The sequence below is a fragment of the Aptenodytes patagonicus genome, chromosome Z, assembly GCF_965638725.1.
Source record: "Aptenodytes patagonicus chromosome Z, bAptPat1.pri.cur, whole genome shotgun sequence".
In the NCBI taxonomy this organism is placed as follows: Eukaryota; Metazoa; Chordata; class Aves; order Sphenisciformes; family Spheniscidae; genus Aptenodytes; species Aptenodytes patagonicus.
Window position 1 is genome coordinate 89,182,264 of NC_134982.1, and position 17,861 is coordinate 89,200,124.

Here is a 17,861-nt window from a genome sequence, read left to right on the forward strand (position 1 = left end):
CCACAGCTGGGATGTGGAAACCTTTGGAGAACCAGGCAGAAACAGACCCTCTGGTGCTCTGACCCAAGGGGGCACCTAAGCCTCAACTGGGCTTGTGCCTCTTCTGCTGAACCTGTTCTTGCTATGCACAAGCAGCCTGTCATTCAAAACGTCACCTGTGTTAGCATGTTCTCACCGGTAAACTTCTGCTAAGGAGAACCAGAGAGCCATACGTGTCTCTCTGAGATTTCCCCCCCAACCCCCTCAACAACTGCTGAACCTTCCACTTTTGGGGTCCCTGTGCCCACCCTTGTCTGCAGGCTCCATGGGCGACAGCTAGCCTGAGGAGGGGGGTCTGCTAGGGAAGACCCTGCCCAGTTGTCCTGGTTTCGACAGGGATAGAGTTAATTTCCTTCCTAGTAGCTGGTACAGTGCTGTGTTTTGGATTTAGGGTGAGAACAATGTTGATAACACACTGATGTTTTAGTTGTTGCTGAGCAGTGCTTACACTAGTCAAGGACTTTTCAGCTTCCCGTGCTCTACTGACCGAGAAGGCTGCAGGTGCACAAGAAGCTGGTAGGGGGCACAGCCAGGACAGCTGACCCAAACTGGCCAAAGGGACATTCCATACCATGGGACGTCATGCTCAGTACATAAACTGGGGAAAGCTGGCCGGGGGGGCCGCTGCTCGGGGACTGGCTGGGCATCAGTTGGTGGGTGGCGAGTAATTGCACTGTGCATCACTTGCTTTGTATATTCTTCTTCTTATTATTATTATTTTATTTTATTTCAATTATTAAACTGTTTTTATCTCAACCCAAGAGTTTTCTCACTTTTACTCTTCTGATTCTCTCCCCCATCCCACGGGGCGGGGGGGGGGGGGGGGAGAGTGAGCAAGTGGCTGTGTGGTGCTCAGTTGCCGACTGAGGTTAAACCATGATACCAGTGGAGATCACTTGGGGACTTGTCCTGCCCTGAGTGAACGTGGGCGTGTGTCCGGTGAGAGGCATTTGGGCTTTTGTTATGACACCTCAATGCTCTCCCTGTCTGTCTACCATGGGGAAAGCCAGCGGGGCCAGCTGGAGCCCACGGAAAGGCTCAGGGACTCCAGTTTTCCAAGACCATCTGCACCAGTGGGGACAAGCCCTCCGTGGTGAGCAGACCCTGGGGCAGAGCCTGGTTCTTTGGCTTCCCCTTGAAAGGGAAATGCAGAATCACCTACCTTGTCAGCTTCCTGCTCCTGTTCCCTGTCCTGCTTCTCATGTACAGGCATATGAGTGGGTACAACCACCTGCGCAGGGAGGGCCAGCAGAGGAAAGCAGCAGCAGATGCTGGCTCAGACGCAGCATCAGCTGCATCTGGCTGGTGTCTGCATGTCTACACCACTGTCCCGCCAGTGAGGATCTGTACCCATGGTCCAGGGGCTCTCTGTGGCTGTTCTGCCCTTGGTGTTTTCTCCTCTCCCTTTTTTTCTGCCTGGAAGGGTTTGGATTAGACAAGACCTTCCTGAATGTACACAACACCTCTGCCAGTGCACAAATACACGAGAGAATACTGAGTTTCCACAACAGTTTTTATATGATTTGACCAGACTGGTACAAGGTTAATTAAAAACCCCAATGTTTAAATGCAGTTTCATCAGAAGAAGTGTAAAATGCTTCTGCAAGAATCTCTGTCAGGACTTTTCAAAGATAGTGTACTTTACCTGGCAAAGCACAATTAGACACAGTCAAATATTGTCCTGGTTAAAGACTATTAATTTTCCTTACATTTGTCATGAATTAATTTTTTCTGGCTATATCAACAATGTTTCCTTTATAAATACAACTGGCTCCTTTACATTGAAAAATTAAATTTGCTTTGATAATGAACTGAGGTGCTAATAATCGTTTTGCAATGCAAAAAAGTACAATTACTGGCTGCCGTGCCATGAAGTGCCACAGTCAGTTGTAACTGTGTGAAAGTCTGCATCGGTACGGGTGGACACAGTGAAGACAGTCAAGAGTTACTCAGGGTCACAGAGACAAAACCTGCACTGGCTGGAGAGCAGAGCAGTGCCGTGGGGCTGTGAGTGCTCAACTGGTCCCTTCTGCCTCAAACAGTGCAGCTGGGCCGGGGCTGGCGGGGCTGCGGGTCTTTGCCAGGTGTCCTGTGAGCTGGACCTTGCTTTGCCACAGTCACCCACCCAGGTGGCTGCAGGGCTTTTTTGTTCCACGGATGCTGCAGGCTCACCTTGATTGCCATCTTTGCAGCAGTGCTCCCACATGCTGTTGTGGCGCCAGTGGCTTATCCCTGCCGGCACGCTGCTGTCCTGCTGCCACCACCATGGCACAGCTGCCCCACTCTGCTCCTGTGGTGTCTGGCTCTCCCACCATCGCCTGGGAGCATGGCCAACAGCTGGGCAGCTGTTTGTGCTGCTGGGCACTGTCAGCAGGAGCTGCACAGCTGCTGGTGTGAATTCGTGTTTCCCAAAAGGCTTAGAAAAACTATGTCAGGGTGATGAGGCTTTCTTTCCCTCTCCAGGATGCCCTCATCCATGCCAGTGGCAAGGAGCAGAAGGGGCAGGCAGCCGCCAGCTTGTGCCTCTTTGCCTCAAACTTCTGCTCAGACTGAGGATGGAAGCAGGACTGGAAGCAATAGCTCTTCAGGCCCCTGCGCTCCTCTGAGATACTTCTACCTCTCAGGGCACACACAGGTTGGGCATTAGTCTAAACTCCTTTGGCTTTCTCTCACAGGTGTAGAAGACAGAAAAGCAGAGGACTTTAGGTACCAAATCAGTGCACTAAAGATGATGATGAGGGGTACAATCTATGCACAACATCCGCTTTATGTAGTGCTTCCTACCTTTAGCTGAGGCAGTTTTGCTAATATATTTTAAAAGTTAAAAAAAGCTCAGAATGTCTGAGTGTGTGTATCTTTAAAAATATATTATTTTATAGCTTGGTGTTGACTTTGTTCTTTTGTTGAAAGTAAATCATTAAAGGAAAAATTATAAGACAAAATGAAAAACCATGCTGCATAGAAAATCCACCAGGAGTTCAATAGAAACCTCTTAACACACAAGCTAAGAGGAGCAGGACGAGGAGGATAAACCTTTGCTTGGTCTGCTTCAGCGTGTGCTGAATTTCCCATACAGCGAGGTTCTTAGAGCTTATGTTCTGCCTAAGCCCTAAAGAACAGGATAAAAATGAATTTTTGCAGGACCTAGTAATTAGGAAGTCATAATGCTGGAGACAGGCTTTCATGGTGATGTTAGTCCTCCTGCTCCAGCATTGCTTTAGAAAGTGCACCCATTGATGTTTCAGCAGCAGCAATCCACAGAGTGCCTCATCCATGTGGGCAGCTTCCGTCACTCATGCTTCGTTAGGCTGATGTATTTTTTGCCTTGTTTAATAATTCTTGCAGAGCAAGAGATTCCCTCCTGGAGAACACCTGAGAAGGCTTGTGCCACAACACTGAGAAAGGGGACAGGGTTTAATCATTTTCCAAACTGATGCACACACTGTGAGCTGAATTCAACCCCATTTCCACCAGAAGTCTTTGTGGACGCTGGATTATGCCCTTTGCACCCCTGCTAGTGAGTGGGTGGTAGGGGTATTTGTGAGAGCGCCTGCGAGGAGTGGGTGAGGAAGAAGAAAACCCTTCACACAAAAAGCAAACCCAGCTCTGGGAAAGGGTTGGTCACTCGCTGGCAGAAGAATGCAGTCCTGTCTAAAAGGTGCTTGTGAAACAGGGCAGTGTGAGAGCGCCCTTCCTTGCTGATCTGGCCCGTGAAAGCCTGACGCGTTGAGGTATCTTCATCCACCGATTCACGCAAACTGAACCTTGGATTGGCTTTTGCTTTGGTTTGCTCACAGGGCAAAAACTCGGCACTCTTGGAAGAGCCATTCAGTGACATGTGGGTGGAACAAGATCTGTCGGTAAGAGTGAGACCGTCCTGAGGCTTGCGGGTCTGCAAAGTCACCATGGACAGCACCTGACCTGTCAGGGCTGGGTCTGGTCAGGAGCTGCTGGGGAAGCAAAATGACAGGAGATAAAGACAGTTAATTTTGTCCCGCTCTCTGCGGGCACCACAGCTGCAATTACACTCACTGCTTGCTGGGATCAGCTCAACAGCTTGTCCGGGGGATCCTGACCCCGACTCTGCTGCCTCTGGGTGAGGAGCAGGGATCCGTGCTCTCGTGGGACAAACCCCCCCACAGCAAATCCACTTCCTGCCCCATAGCAACAAAACAGTCCCAAAACAGGGTGGCTTCCACTGCTTCTGCTGTGCTGTGGCAGGGAATAACCACAGCTGCCTCCCTGCATGGACTTGGCCTCCGGCCTCCTTGGCTCCTACAGCACAGATCAGCATCCTCGACACTTCCGCCAGCTCCCAGGTGGGTGCCGTGGCTGGGTATGTGCCCTCCTGCAGCCCAGCTTGGCAGTGCAATGCCACCACACTAGTCCTGCCCATCTGCCTGCCACGGCTCCTTCCCTGCCATCACCTCTGCCAGGATGAACAACATCTAACCGTGGCGGCAAACACAGGTGCTGGGGCCTGAGCCTGTGCTTCCACACTTGCAATACGTGGTGCAGGAGTGCGTGAGCCTCCCGCTGTGGGTGGAGGCTGCTCAGGCTACCGGTGGCCACGGGGAGACACAAGGTCCTGCGTATCTGGCAGAGACCAGAGGTGGTACTCCTCTTCACAATTGAGACCAGGGCTGCTGCCTTAAAACAAAATTAATTGTTCGTCAGAAAAATTGGCCTTAGGATTTCCAGGGCAGGGAGGTAACGGTGTTCTCTGAGCTGCGGTTAAGGAATAATGCCAAAGCCAGCGAGCTCCATTGCAAAGCACAGCAAATCAAATCCCAGTCATGCTCTGCAAATGACTCACAGCAAGAGACTACTTCTTGGCAAAGATCAAGGGCTGAAAGCTCCATGTGCTCTGCCAAGCCAGGAGTGTAGCTGCAGCTCCTTGCCCGAGAGGGAAGAAGGATGGTTTTAGGGGTGATGGGGACCACATCTGCACTCAGGTCCTGGCTATGCAGCATGTCTTAGGCATATGTGTCCGGGCCTTGGCTCCACACCAACAAAATGGGGCAATAATCACTCTCTCCTCAGTCCACCAGCCTGTATGTCCTCAGCACCAGGACACCCCACTCCACATGCTCCACTGCAGCCTCTGCCTGGGCAGGACTGGGACACAGCTCCATACTGTGGTGCCCTGATACCATGGGGAGCTCAGGAAGCAACGTTTTGCTGCAGGGACCCCCTGGGGCAAACATCTTCACTGGCTTGCTCACGAACTGGGGTGTCAGCCTGGAGAGCTGTGATGTCCAAGACAGACTACCTAGCGCTGCTGCTGGAGGAACAGTGCCAGCCTGGAGGAGGTAGCACACCCTGGTCAGACCTGCACTGGACTCCCCACCTCGGTAGCAGCGTTGTCTGATGGGGGAAGCCCCAGATTTTGGCCCTGCCATTAGCAGGATGCTGCTCGTGCCTGGTGCTTCCCTGATGATCTGTCTGGAGACCCGCATGGCATTGGTGACGTGGGAGCAGATCACCTTTCTGCTGTGGGCTTCAGAGCTCTCCTTCGGGGCTGTGCGCAGGGGCTCCAGGCTGGGATGCAGCCGCAGTACCCCAGGCATCACTGGCTGCGTGGGGGTGTGTGGGGCGGCACTCAGCATCTGAAATGCTGGTCACTGCTCCCAGAAGCGCAGTACAGTGTGGCTGTGTAGCTCAGACACGCTTGGTTAAATGACTTTCCCAGCAGATTCTACAATAGCTTGGGGGGGGGGGGGGGAGAGAGAGAGTGATATTTTTAGGCAGACTTTAGGGAAAAGAAAGCTTCAAGGAGGAGCCAGCCCTCTGTTTCACTGTGTTACAAAGACACGTTTAATTCCTTTCCAGTGCACGCTGGTATGCTGCGGAGATATACACCTCAAATCACAGCATTCCTTCCTTCCTCAACCTTGCTGTGCAGTGGCTGCAACAAATGATAGACCAAATACTCTCTTCTCCCCTCTTCACTCCTGGGACAACTGCCCCCATTATCCAACAAGACTCTGACCTCTTGATCTATCCATCTTGTCTCCTCCACAAAGTCTGGACTGAGCTACGGCCCTTTATTTATTCACGCAATGTAGGTTTCCTCATGCTGCTTCACCAGTGCACATCAACTGTGACCTTGAGACACTATCCTCTCCTGGGATAAGCATGTTTTTCAGTCCCAGGCATCTCTGGAGTAAAGACTGACAGTTCTTTAAAAGAGGGGAAAAAAAAGAGGTGGGAGGAATGACAGGCTGAAGTACATTTTGGTTTAATAGGATAAAATGGAGCTTGATGAAAGTAACTCAGTCTGCAAGCCACCTGGTCCAGAAAAGGATTTTAATGCAGTGCTTTCCTTTAACTAGTACCTAATGTGGTGGTATTTTTGCTGGTAGAAAATGCATCAACCCTTTTTGCTGTTTTCCTTATCCTGTCCTTCTCATCTAAAGCAAAAACATCTTCAACTGTATTATTTTTGCACTAAGTTCTGTAAAATTCATCAGCTGCTAGACAGAAGCCTTACTGGTAGTGCTGGGAGGCACTGATTACCAGTAACAGCCTGCTGGTGCCGGACGCAACCTGTTTTGTTTCAAGCGGCCCAAGAGAGACCCGTGAGTGGAGCCCACTGCATGGGCACACAGACCAGACACTTGGTTTTGCTTCTCCAGCAGGTAAGCAGAGATTTCCTGACTGGTCCACGGGGAGTTTAATGATTTTGGGGGAAACAGTTCACTGACTGGGTGTACACCGTGGGACTCCATCTCTGGGGCTGGAAACGTGGGTCCTGCTACAGCCCTGCTGGCTGGCAAGAGACAAATCCTTCTTGTCTCACTGCACCTTGCTGCTCCCAGGTGCAAGAAGGCTCCAGCACCCGGTCTGAGGGAAGGTTTTGAAGCTGGAGTGGAGTATGCTGGTTGTGAGATGGGGGGCACTGAGTTTCAGGCACCTGAGCACTACCCTGGGCTGGCGAGCAATTGCTGAAGTCAGGGCAGTCCCATGCAGCTGGTGGGATGTAAGTGTCTTGGTTCTCCTGCTCTCCATTCCAGCACTGCCTGGTCACAGGCATGCTTGCCCTCACTCTGCCCAACGGCAGCTCAGGGCACTGCTGCTTACACGGAAGGGAGGAAAGGACCAGTCTGCTGAGACCACTGAAGAAAAGGACCTCAGCAGTCTATCCACTCATTGGCTCGCTCAATCATCTCTGTCATCTCTGGCAGATGTTTGTTCAACTCTTCCCTGAAACCTGCCAGCAAGACTGCATGCCCTCCTCAGACAACCTGCTGTGGTCCCGTCATCTTTACCATTTTAAGGTCTTTTTTTCTTGGTGTCTCAGCTACACCTTTCTTGCTGTTCTTTAAGCGTGTGCTTTGTTGTCCTACTCAGCCCCATATTAAGAACAGCCATTCTCCTTTGCACCTTATTTACCCAGCTGCTTTTCTCTAGAAAAAAACAGCCTCATTCACATCAGTCTTTCCTTGCTAGCTGCATTATCTGGACCCTCGGATTCTTCTCCAAATTCTCTGGTGGGCCCCCTAGAGCAGATTCGCTCTGTCTTGCTGTGCAAAGCCTGACATAAGTCAGTATTTGAGGTGATGTCTTAACCTGCCATGACCTAAGTGGACTTGTGGTTAATGCTCCAGTTTGTACATGTTGCTGCAGTATCGTTTCTTTTATCACAGCTTTGCTGCCTCATGTTCAGCTTGGGAGCTGCACTGCAACACTGCTCCTCAGTCAGTCAGATCCTGGCCTTCACCTGCAAGGTTGCTAGAAGAAGATCCTTCATCCAGCTCTCATCTGCTTCCAAATGTTGCTGGTTTATCTTTTTCTCTTTCCATGGTCCCAAATACCCCGCTTTCTCTGTGCTTTTACTCACTGTCTTGCAACCACAAGCAACAGACATCTATCAGAGCAAAAGCCAGGTTAGATATCTGCAGGACTGGGAAGCTGCTCAGTACTCAGAGGGAAAGCCAGAGAGGTTTCCACCACAAACGTGTCATCTGGTGCTTGCAACAGTCACTGCCAGTGACAGGCAGAAGCCACAATCTACAGCCAGGCTTCTGTGGGTTTCACCAAGCACTTGTGTAAGTTACACACCCTGCCTAGACTTTCCACCATTAGCTTCCCAAGTCAAGGCAGGGTTTTGCTCACCAGCACATAACTGGTTTTCAAAAATTCCATAGAAGAGTCCAAGGTGACATATTGTTGGCTGAAGCCACTGAGCATCAGAGAAACAACTTGGGACTCCTGGCTGGCTTAACTCCTGCCACAGTGGCCAGGCACCTTATCTTCAGAGGAGGAGTTAGGAAAAACTGACTCGCTCCGCATCTGACCACCATTTGGCATTGCACACGGGCAATGTGAAGACATCTGCACCTCTTATGCACAGGGGCTACGCCGCTGCCCCTGAGCTGGTGTATCAGTCTTCCTACAACAGCCTCACTAGCACGGCAATACTAATATTGATAGACTTTCTTGTGTTGAGCGATTTCAACATGTATCATTTTCCCACTACCAATGTCGCCTCTCACATTGGCTAGGCTGTTAAATAATGCATCATCACATAAAGCCATTGCATAATGCCTGGAGGAGGAGTAAATTGCACTTTCTATCTCCTTGCAGGTTCCTTTGAAAAGGTGGAAGAGAATGCTGGAACAAGGACAGTCAGAGGTAGAGACTCGGAGGAGGTCCCCATGGGCATCCTCTCCAGAGCATGCTACCCCAGTAGCCATCAGAATAATGCTCTTCTGCCCTTCACATCTAAGAGCGTCTGTTTTATTTCTTTTATGGCACACCACACGGCACCCATAAAACACCTCACAAACAGACTGACGGCTCAGAGCAATCTCTCGTTAGCTGCTATTGCAGTTCAGTTTTCTCCTTGGCCTCTTGGACATTGTTTAAAACACAGCTGCTTCAGTTTTGGGGGAGTGAAGCAGCAAACTACCTGCTCATGATGTTCTTCAGTAAATGAGAGGCATGGAGGATCTGAAAACTCTCCAGCGCATGGACCAGTTCTTAGTGCACTATTGTACAGTGAAGAGAATGGTGGGGCCACAATTTCACCGAGTCACTTTTACCTTAAAAAGCCCCCAAAACTTATTGAATATTAGCTTGAAAAATGGTGAAGAAAACAGTTCTGGGAGGTAAGATTCCCTAAAATCCGCCTAACCACAGGTTAGGAGTGTTGTCCTTTCGCTATTTTTGTACTTATGTGCTTTCTAGTTAACCCTGGAGGTAGAACAGCCACTAGGATGCAATCCTCTGAGAGCAGTCACCCGTTATTAGAGCAGAGATTTTCCATCCCTGCATGGTGTCCATGTACAGTAGGTACAGGCTTATTACGTATCCCCAGGCAGTGCTGACTCCTGACGTCTGAGCCATCCATCTCTTGCCGATGGAGAATCTGGTCCCTTTGGGAATCCCCTTCATTGTGACACTTCTGTCCAAGGAAGTGTTAGGGGACACGAGCGCAAGAATGCAGTCTCCTAAGCTCTTGGTGGCTCTTTGAAGAAGGGTGCAGCTCCTGGAGATTTACTGAACTCGTGACAACTTAGCTGGCCACATGACCAAACCAATGCATCAGAAAAGTTGGAGTTGATCTCAGCACTTAATCTAAACAACCCTCCTTCCCTATCTACCAGTTGACGTGCTGGTTCAGCTAAAGGCTACTGGAGACTTTTGGTCAAACAGAACCAGGTATTGAGAAACAAAAAGGGATGTAAAACACAGCACACAAGAAAAGATGAGTTTCAATGTTAGGGGCAAGACTTTTCAGGAGTGGAATTAATTAATTTTTTTTTTATTAGGGCTAAAAGTGATTTACTTTTTCAATATCATCAGGAACTTTTCAATCAAGTAATCAATGAAGTTAAGCAAAAATGAATTTCAGTTGCCACAAGGATGCACTTAAGCAAAACTGGGCATTAGGTTCTCAAGTATTATGTAGGTGTAGCTCTACTCCAAACACCTCTGAGATGAGGTGATACGGTCAGTAAAATACCAGTGTTCTCACTGGCGACCTTGCCAAAGAAAAAGCTGATGAATTCAGGGAGTACCAGCATGGAATACTACTGGCAGAATGACAGTCCTGAATTTTTTCTAGTGTACCCATTTCCTCTCCTCCGATATCCTTGCATTAGCACAGGTTACAAATACTTTTTAATTTCAAAACACAACCGTAGCCAAAGGCCCCTTTCTTAGTAAGAATTAAGAGAGGACATGTACTATCAATTGCTTAGCAAAAGCAATGGCATAGTATAGAGTAGGTCATGAATCAGTAGAGTATAGATAATTTCCTTTTCAAAACTAGAAAATCTCTTGCCAGAAGTGATGCAGTTTCAGCTCAGGAAAGAGCCTTTTAATTATGTTAATTATTTAATTAAAGAGTTTTTAATTATGTTTGGTAATGCAAGAAAATATAGAACAAACCTACTTTTTTTTTATATCCCTCATGTAAAGTTTTATTTGGGTTATTCCTTTGATGAAGCATTTATTCTTACAAAGCTTTTAACAACACACTTCTTTAATTCCAGTGTACAAAAATAACTGTCTTTAAAAAAATTATTAAATTTTAGCACAGTATGTCTGGAATCAAATACATTTTTCATACTCTGCTATCTTTTCTCCAGAAACAACTTCCACATCAAGGGGAACATGGACATATTTAATTCCAGATGTAAACTCCGTTCCATTTCTCAGCTGCTTTCTCCTGCCGTGCTGACTAGTTGGCAAAGACAGAATGGGCTCGCACAGGGCTTGCCTGTGCTCAGCACCGAAAGCCGTGGCACTGAGGGTGATGGATCCACAACACCACATTGGAGCGCAAGGGGGGAGACTGTCATGTCCCAAAGTGCACGGCAACGACTTCACAGCATCTTCCAGGAGGGACAGAAGTGAAAAAAGCGCCCAGCTGCACTGTGGAGAGGATTGAGTGGCTGCGGAGAACGTGCTGTACATCCATGTCCCCAGCCTGCAGCCTGACTCCTCCAAATATGAGAGTCTCTCCAGCGTCAGTTCCAAAGGCATTGTGCTCCCTAGCTGCAGATCCTGCTCCGACAGGCAGAGCAACATCTCACCAGTGAAGAAACAAAACCTACCAAACCCAGCATGGCTCCCTTCCCTCCCCACTCCCCCCCCCAAAGCAAAGAAAATAAACTTACAGCCTATTCTGGGACTGCTGAAAAGTACAGCCATTCCAGGCACAAGCACTGAGTGCTGCCCGTCAAGTGGACAGTTCACGACAGACAGCACTCCCTTTCAGGAACAGAGATGGACATTAGATGTGTGACTGGTGCCTGGGCATGCCCGCCTGGGTTCAGGGACGGACTCAAATTCAGTGTGCTAAGAGAGGGACAAAAATAAACAGAAGGCAGAGCCGGAGCCAGTAAATGCCGGTGCTACCTGTCTACTTCCTCATCACCAGGATTTCTGTTTGGACTTCTTCCTCCTCTGTTTTATGAGGAATAAATTCTCATTGATATCAGTACTAGCGCCTTTCTGCTTTTTCCATTTCTTCTTCCTTTTAGCACCTTCCAGAGGCTCCTGCACATACGCAGTCTTGCTGCCTGAGAATGCCTGGAAAATGGACTTGTGATGGATTTTGCTGCCCTTGCATGCCTGCCTTTTACACCCTCTAGGTAAGTCTTCCTCCATCTTGTGGCCAATTTCAACATCACTTCTGTGTTTCTCTTTGGGTTTCTCTGCCCGGGACATCTTCATCTTTTTGTGACACTCGCCATCTTTGTTATGTTTCCCGTGTTCTTTCCAAGGCTTGCTCTTTTTCTTATGGCTGTGGCCCCCATGTTTTTCTTCCTGCCATGGTGTCTCTGACTGTTCTGGCAGAAGGCCGGCTTCCTGTAGTTCTGTAAAACAGAGCGGTTTATTTCAATACCCATGCGGAAAACCTAAAACCTAGTGCCCAAGCCATCACAGCTTTCCTTATGTATGAAGTTAGGGAAAAAACTCTCTGATAGATATTTCTTAGTGTTTTTTTTCTGTCAACAGACTAGAATCTTAACAAATTACAGTTTAATCCTTTTCCTGCTAGTTTATAGCATTTTTAATGTCAGTTAATTTTTTAGAATTAAAATATCTGACAACACCCACCCAGTGGCTTTGACACAATAAATTTCCATGATAGACACAGATGAGTAAAGTCACAAATCTTTTACTACCGTTAGACTATCTGTTCAAATCCCTGTAGCTTTTCCCAACACGTGAAAATAATCCCACTATATTTCTAAATGCAGCAAGCACAGAACAAAGTATTTCAAAGAACTGAAAGGCAGGAGGGATCTCCCAAAATATACTGTACCTGCAACCTTTCTTTTTAATCTGTTTGCTCTTCTCTTGATATCGTATTCATCATCGTAGTAGTAGATGAATGGAGAAGTAGGGAACATGCCCCCATGCATCCGCTTTTCTGAGCACTCCTGCAAAACACATTTCAAGTCACTAGATGTGGCTGAGTTGCAATTCTCCTGGAAGGGAAATGGGTCAGATTCTGCAGGTGCTGGCCTGTACTTGTGGAGGATGTGGCCAGCAATTCTTTAAACACTGATAAGTTTATTACCATCCAATAATCCTTGCGCACACAGAAAAACATGCATTAGATGAGCCAAGCTGCAGTCCTCTTGCAGCAAATGGAAGGAATCCCATGTCTTCCCGCAGTTACCACACACCTGTAGCACTGATACAAGCGGAGGACTAGAAACAGGTGAGCACTGCAAACAGCTGTTGGATCTGGGGAACAGGGCTGTCCTGCCAAGTCCCGTCCCCCCCCACCTGCTTTCGCTGCTTCTCACTGCCCCCTCTGGTCTCCCAGCACAACCACATGCCCGGTCTCCTCGAAAGACAAATACTTCTAATTGCAGGTGAGGTCTTTTAACCTGGATCATTTGGGGTGAAAGTATGTGCAGAAATGTGGCAGACTCAAAGGGTGGGGTGAGCTGAGGGAAGGAGCGGGCAGCGATGAGGAGTCAGGGGCAGCATCCTCCCCACACAGCCCATCTGCAGCCACAATGGTGTGTCTGATTGTATGCATTTTTCTCACAGATACAAAACAAAAGCAAATCCTGAAGGAGACTGCTGTGCTAGCTCATCAGATTGCAGGGAAGAGGAAGAGAGCCCCAAACAGTCGGCTGAGGTGAGGAGAGGGCTGGCTCTTGCATCACATGCATGTCACCCTATTTCCTAAAGACTTCATTCAGGAATGTGAATTTTTTCACTGCTGTACACAAAGTTTTAGCAATGTCTTGCGAGCCAGGCTAACTGGGATGCTTCCTATGATTCTGTCTTTTCTTTCAGGGTACCATGTGATATTAACTGATGCTTTCTTCTACTTGTAAACTTCTTGTTAACTGTTGTGCTTTGCAACATCATCTTTCTACTTCTTGGACACTGCCCAAATCTAATGAGCTCTGGGCCTTGCTGTTGTCAAGAAACTGTCAGGAGCTTTCGCTCCCCCCGATGTCTCCACAACAAGTGAAGCAGCTTTCCTTCTTGTGTTTGCTATTTCTACCACTCAGTGCCACCTCTAGCACCCCCCTTCCCTGTGTGTCCTCCTACCCTATCTTTTTTAAAGGCAGAGTACATCAAATATGCATTTCAGATGTATTTCATATTTCTCAGCTTGTATTTGGTCTTTGCTTGGCTGAAATTAAATGAAGAATCAGGTTATTCTCTGTGGTGTCCTCCAAAAGGATACCGTTAGGTTGTGTGACAACTGGCTTGTCTCCACATACATGGAGGAGCGCAGACGAGCAATGGCAGCTTGTAGCTGGAGCCTACCCAAGTCTGAGGGCTCAGCCTTACCCCACTGTGAAATCAAGTTGAAAGGGAGCTAGGAGGGGGCATGCGAGTCCATCCGTTGCCTGAGACCATTCTCAGTAGCTATTCATCTGAGATAGGCGTATCCTGGAAGACGGACCAGATTTCACACTGAACACCTTAAACAGCCAGCTATTGCCCTACAAAGAAACCTCCTCTCTCACCCTTCCTGGGTCCTCCATCTACCTCCCTCAGATTTAAGAGGAGAGAAAAGCATAACAGAGAAACGACACTTCAGATACCTGTGTTTCACATGAGTGAAACCTAAGAGTGGCCTTTAGGCAGGGCACAAAGCTGCCTGCCTATCTGGAATAAATGAAAGAAAATATCATCCCTAAACATTGCCGAAGAAATTACTGAAAACAAAATAGATTGGCTTTACACAGGAGTATGCAAAGACACATTTATCTTTCTGTGATACCTGTGAAATGTACTGCTTGACATCCCGCATCAAATCTAGGGCTTGCTCTGCAGGCATGTGGCCCGTTCATTATTTTTCTTTTGTTAATATGCTGACAGAGAAGCCTTAGTGAATGAAATGCACATGCCACCCAAATCGGTGCTCCTCTTTTCCTCTTTATCTCCACTACATTGATAAATCAGGTCAGCAATGTCCAACATGCACTTGGCTATATCCTTTCCTCTCAAGTAAGCTGCCACTGCTGCCGTACACTGTGTACTACTAAATACTCTTGGGACAGTCTTCAGCGCTGGAGGTATCGTACAGAGGATGGAAAGCAGAGCCTGCTACCAACCTGCAGGAGGAATTTTCTATGTGATTGGCATACTGGGATGTGAATGCAAGGCACATCTGCAGATACCCTACAGTTCCTTATCCCTGCTGCCTTTAGAACTTGCTGCAGCCTGAATAATGCAGTGGGCTGTCGCTCATTAACTTGCCCTTCCTCTTAACTTTCCTACGGGGATGCTGCTTAAAATGAGCACATCTTTGTTATGGACCCTAAGAGACAATGTTTTGGATGTGTGGACTGCTATGAAATGAACTATGATGTGAAGTCTACTAAAGAAAATAAGATTTCTTGTCCTTATTAAATCCTTAGTTTACATAAAATTATGACTGTCTTAATAAACAATACAGCAAATTCAGGAAACAAAACTGCCAGGCGTTGGAACCTCTGACAGTTTATGTCTTAACTATTTCCATTTCTACAAACAAGAAGAAGTGACCCGCAATGACCTCCTTACTGGAACTGCACAGTTAACTCTGGGATTTAGCAAGTTTTTTGCTCTTGCCTCTGTTTTTGGGAAAGGTCTCCCTAGACCTCTAGCAAAGAAAAGGAATTTCAGGTGTTCCTAAACTACATCAAATGGTAACATGAAAGGAAACAGACTGCAGTGGGAAGCACTGATTATGGTGCATCTATACAAAACCAACCCCAGCCTTTTCTTCTTGGTCAGTTTGTTATTCCTCTGCTTTAACCGCTCAAAAAAAGGCAATAGAGCAGGGTTCCTGAGGTATAGAAATGGGAAAAATGTTAAGAGATGCTTGTCATCACAAGTGATTTTTACCCGCTTAAAAATACTTGCATTTAAAAAAACCCCCTCAATAAACCCCCCTCTTTTTCTGCCCCTTAAATTATAGGCAGATCTTTCAAGCTGTAACAGAGCTGCTCACCACATGAGCTTAGGCACTGATTACGACCTCAGTTTTCTTAGCCAGTGAGAGCTGCAAATCTCAGATGCATTGCCTGTCCAGCTGGGTCGCTGTAAAGATGCACATGCAGGCCACGGGTCCAATTTCCTCTGCCATTCTTGGATAGAAGTTTTAGTGATTTGAGGGCAAATACTTAGTTATCATTACATAATCCTATGTGTGTCCTGGATGTTTTCTGTATGCATATAGAAAGATCTGGTGAGTATTTCTGCCCTTCTGTGTTGTTTTTGACTTCTCCATTTTCATTCAGTCATTGCTCAGGCTATTTCTGCTTGTTGTATGCTAGTAAAAATACTATCTTATCTTCTTTAACTTTGATAGCCATAAAGTGTTGTCCTTGAGTCACTTTACTCCCTTACTGATTTATACAGTTTCTACCATTTTCTATCCAAGTAATTACTATCAGCTCCTCCCACATATTTAATAATTATTTTTACAGCAGCCTTATTTGTATCTGTGTATGGCTGCCTCCCTCGAATGCCATTTTTTGACAGTTTAGTAAAAGGTTCCTTATCCATTGCCAGCAATCAGTCTCACTTCTTCTTCAATCCTGTCACTTCAGTTTTTATTGTATATGCTCATTTTAGTGTCTATATTACTGTCAGGGGCTTTATTCTGGTTTTGTTTAGCAGGATCAGTTTCAATGCTGCTTTCATAGGTTTTATCAGCTCTAGTCCCAAACAGCAGGGAGAACAAGCTAGTTCACATGACTGTATTGCTGAGGTCTCACACCGCTGCCGCATAAGTAGCTGTGTCTCGAGCAGATGTCTTGCAGGTGAAGCCAAGGATTTGGACTCCTGTACCACAGCCAAGGCAGTGCCTGTACTTCTGCCGTGCCAGGGGTGACACCAGGCTGCTGGCACACACTCGTCTCTTACTGCGCTTGGATTGCAACAGCTGCTTATTTCCTGCGCCTTCCAACCTGCCTGTGCAGGCAGCAGTGTGTCCTGGACGTACGCGATGGCCTCAACACACCACTCGAAGAGAAAAATCTTCACTTGTCTCCAAAGACAACTTGGCATTAAAAATCTTCCGTTTATCTTTCAGCTCTGCCATGAGAAGATCCCAGCAAACCTGCCCTACCTGTCCCACTATTCCCCACAGGGATTAACTATTTAGCTGAAAACAGCAGCAAGCTTTTAAAGGTACATCTTCAGTAGTTGTAGGAGTCAACACACAGAGCACACAGGAGAGAAGGAAGGAATTTGCTGGGAATTTGCTCTCTCTAAGCTGTAGGAAACTATAAACTTAACTCATCCAGCGCGCGAGTACCATTCATTTTCTAGAATACTTGTGGCTTCTGGACTTACTCCATAAAAGAAAAGAACTAACATTTGTTTGGTGTTGATGTTTGCAGGTAGACAGGGGGCTGAAAAAGGTGATAAACATCAGCAAGCCATCTGCTGATGCTAGAAGATGTAGCACACCTCCAGTTTTTACTGAAGCCACTTAAGGATCATGATGTCCTCCTTTACCAGGCTGTGTACCTTACAGAAGGATGATGTCAAACTTAATTCAGATGTTGAATTAAACTAAGAAACTACAAATAAGGATCATCAAAAGCAGGCAGAAATGGAAAATCCCTAAAACGGACATTCAAATTGTTGGGCTGATTGTGGTGAAAAACCTTACATCATGTTGAACATGGTAGTAAGGCACTAATGTTTCATCCCATGAACACGGGAAAAGAAAGACAGAAAGAAAAGAAAGAAAAGAAAGAAAAGAAAGAAAAGAAGGAAAAGCAAGCAAGCAAGCTCTGTTCAGCAACTGCCTGTTTTCCAATGAACGTTCACTCTCTCAGGCAGTCTCATTTTGATTTAAGATTTAAAAAACAAATCAATAAACCTGCCAAGGAGAGATAGTAATGTTTCTTTTCCTCCGAATCTTTAAATTAGATGGGTAAGATCACTTTATACATTGGCCTCCACTGATTGCAGCAGTGCTGCGAAGTCACAAACATTTCATTAGAGTGGCCCTTCGTAGAGCATTAGTTTGACTCTTCCAGCTCTTTTCTCCAACCACACACCATGGCAGAGATGAATTTCTACCCCAAGGATATACTCAACACTGAGCCAGAGACTGCTGAGACTTACATATCCAAAATGTCCTTTCCGGGAACAGTTGTAGCAGTACACTAAAGCAGAGCGCTCAGAATGAGAACCGGCCGCCTTGATTGGTCCTGGCTTTGTCTGAAAGATGGAAATAGGCAAGAATTAGATCTGCCAGTATTCTGAATGCTGAATTAAAAATAAATTCAAATTACATAAATATAATTTTATTATGCTTAAATCAATACATTCCTGCTTGCTGTTGGAATATTAATTTGAAAAAGAAGCAAGTGGCTCATATT

The 17,861-nt window shown here is 46.9% G+C and overlaps 1 protein-coding gene across 2 annotated transcripts in view; it reads right to left on the reverse strand.

Annotated features, from left to right (window-relative positions):
• Positions 1-10,456: 10,456 nt before the first annotated feature.
• ZCCHC7 (zinc finger CCHC-type containing 7) overlaps positions 10,457-17,861 on the reverse strand; it is a 120,900-nt gene continuing 113,495 nt past the window's right edge. For both annotated transcript variants that reach the window (XM_076362755.1, XM_076362756.1), the window contains 3 exons: positions 17,605-17,700; positions 12,323-12,440; positions 10,457-11,870 (listed from right to left, as the gene is read on the reverse strand). In XM_076362755.1, coding sequence (XP_076218870.1) covers positions 11,425-11,870; positions 12,323-12,440; positions 17,605-17,700 — 660 coding nt within the window. In that variant the 3' untranslated portion in view covers positions 10,457-11,424. The remainder of the gene's footprint in view (positions 11,871-12,322; positions 12,441-17,604; positions 17,701-17,861) is intronic.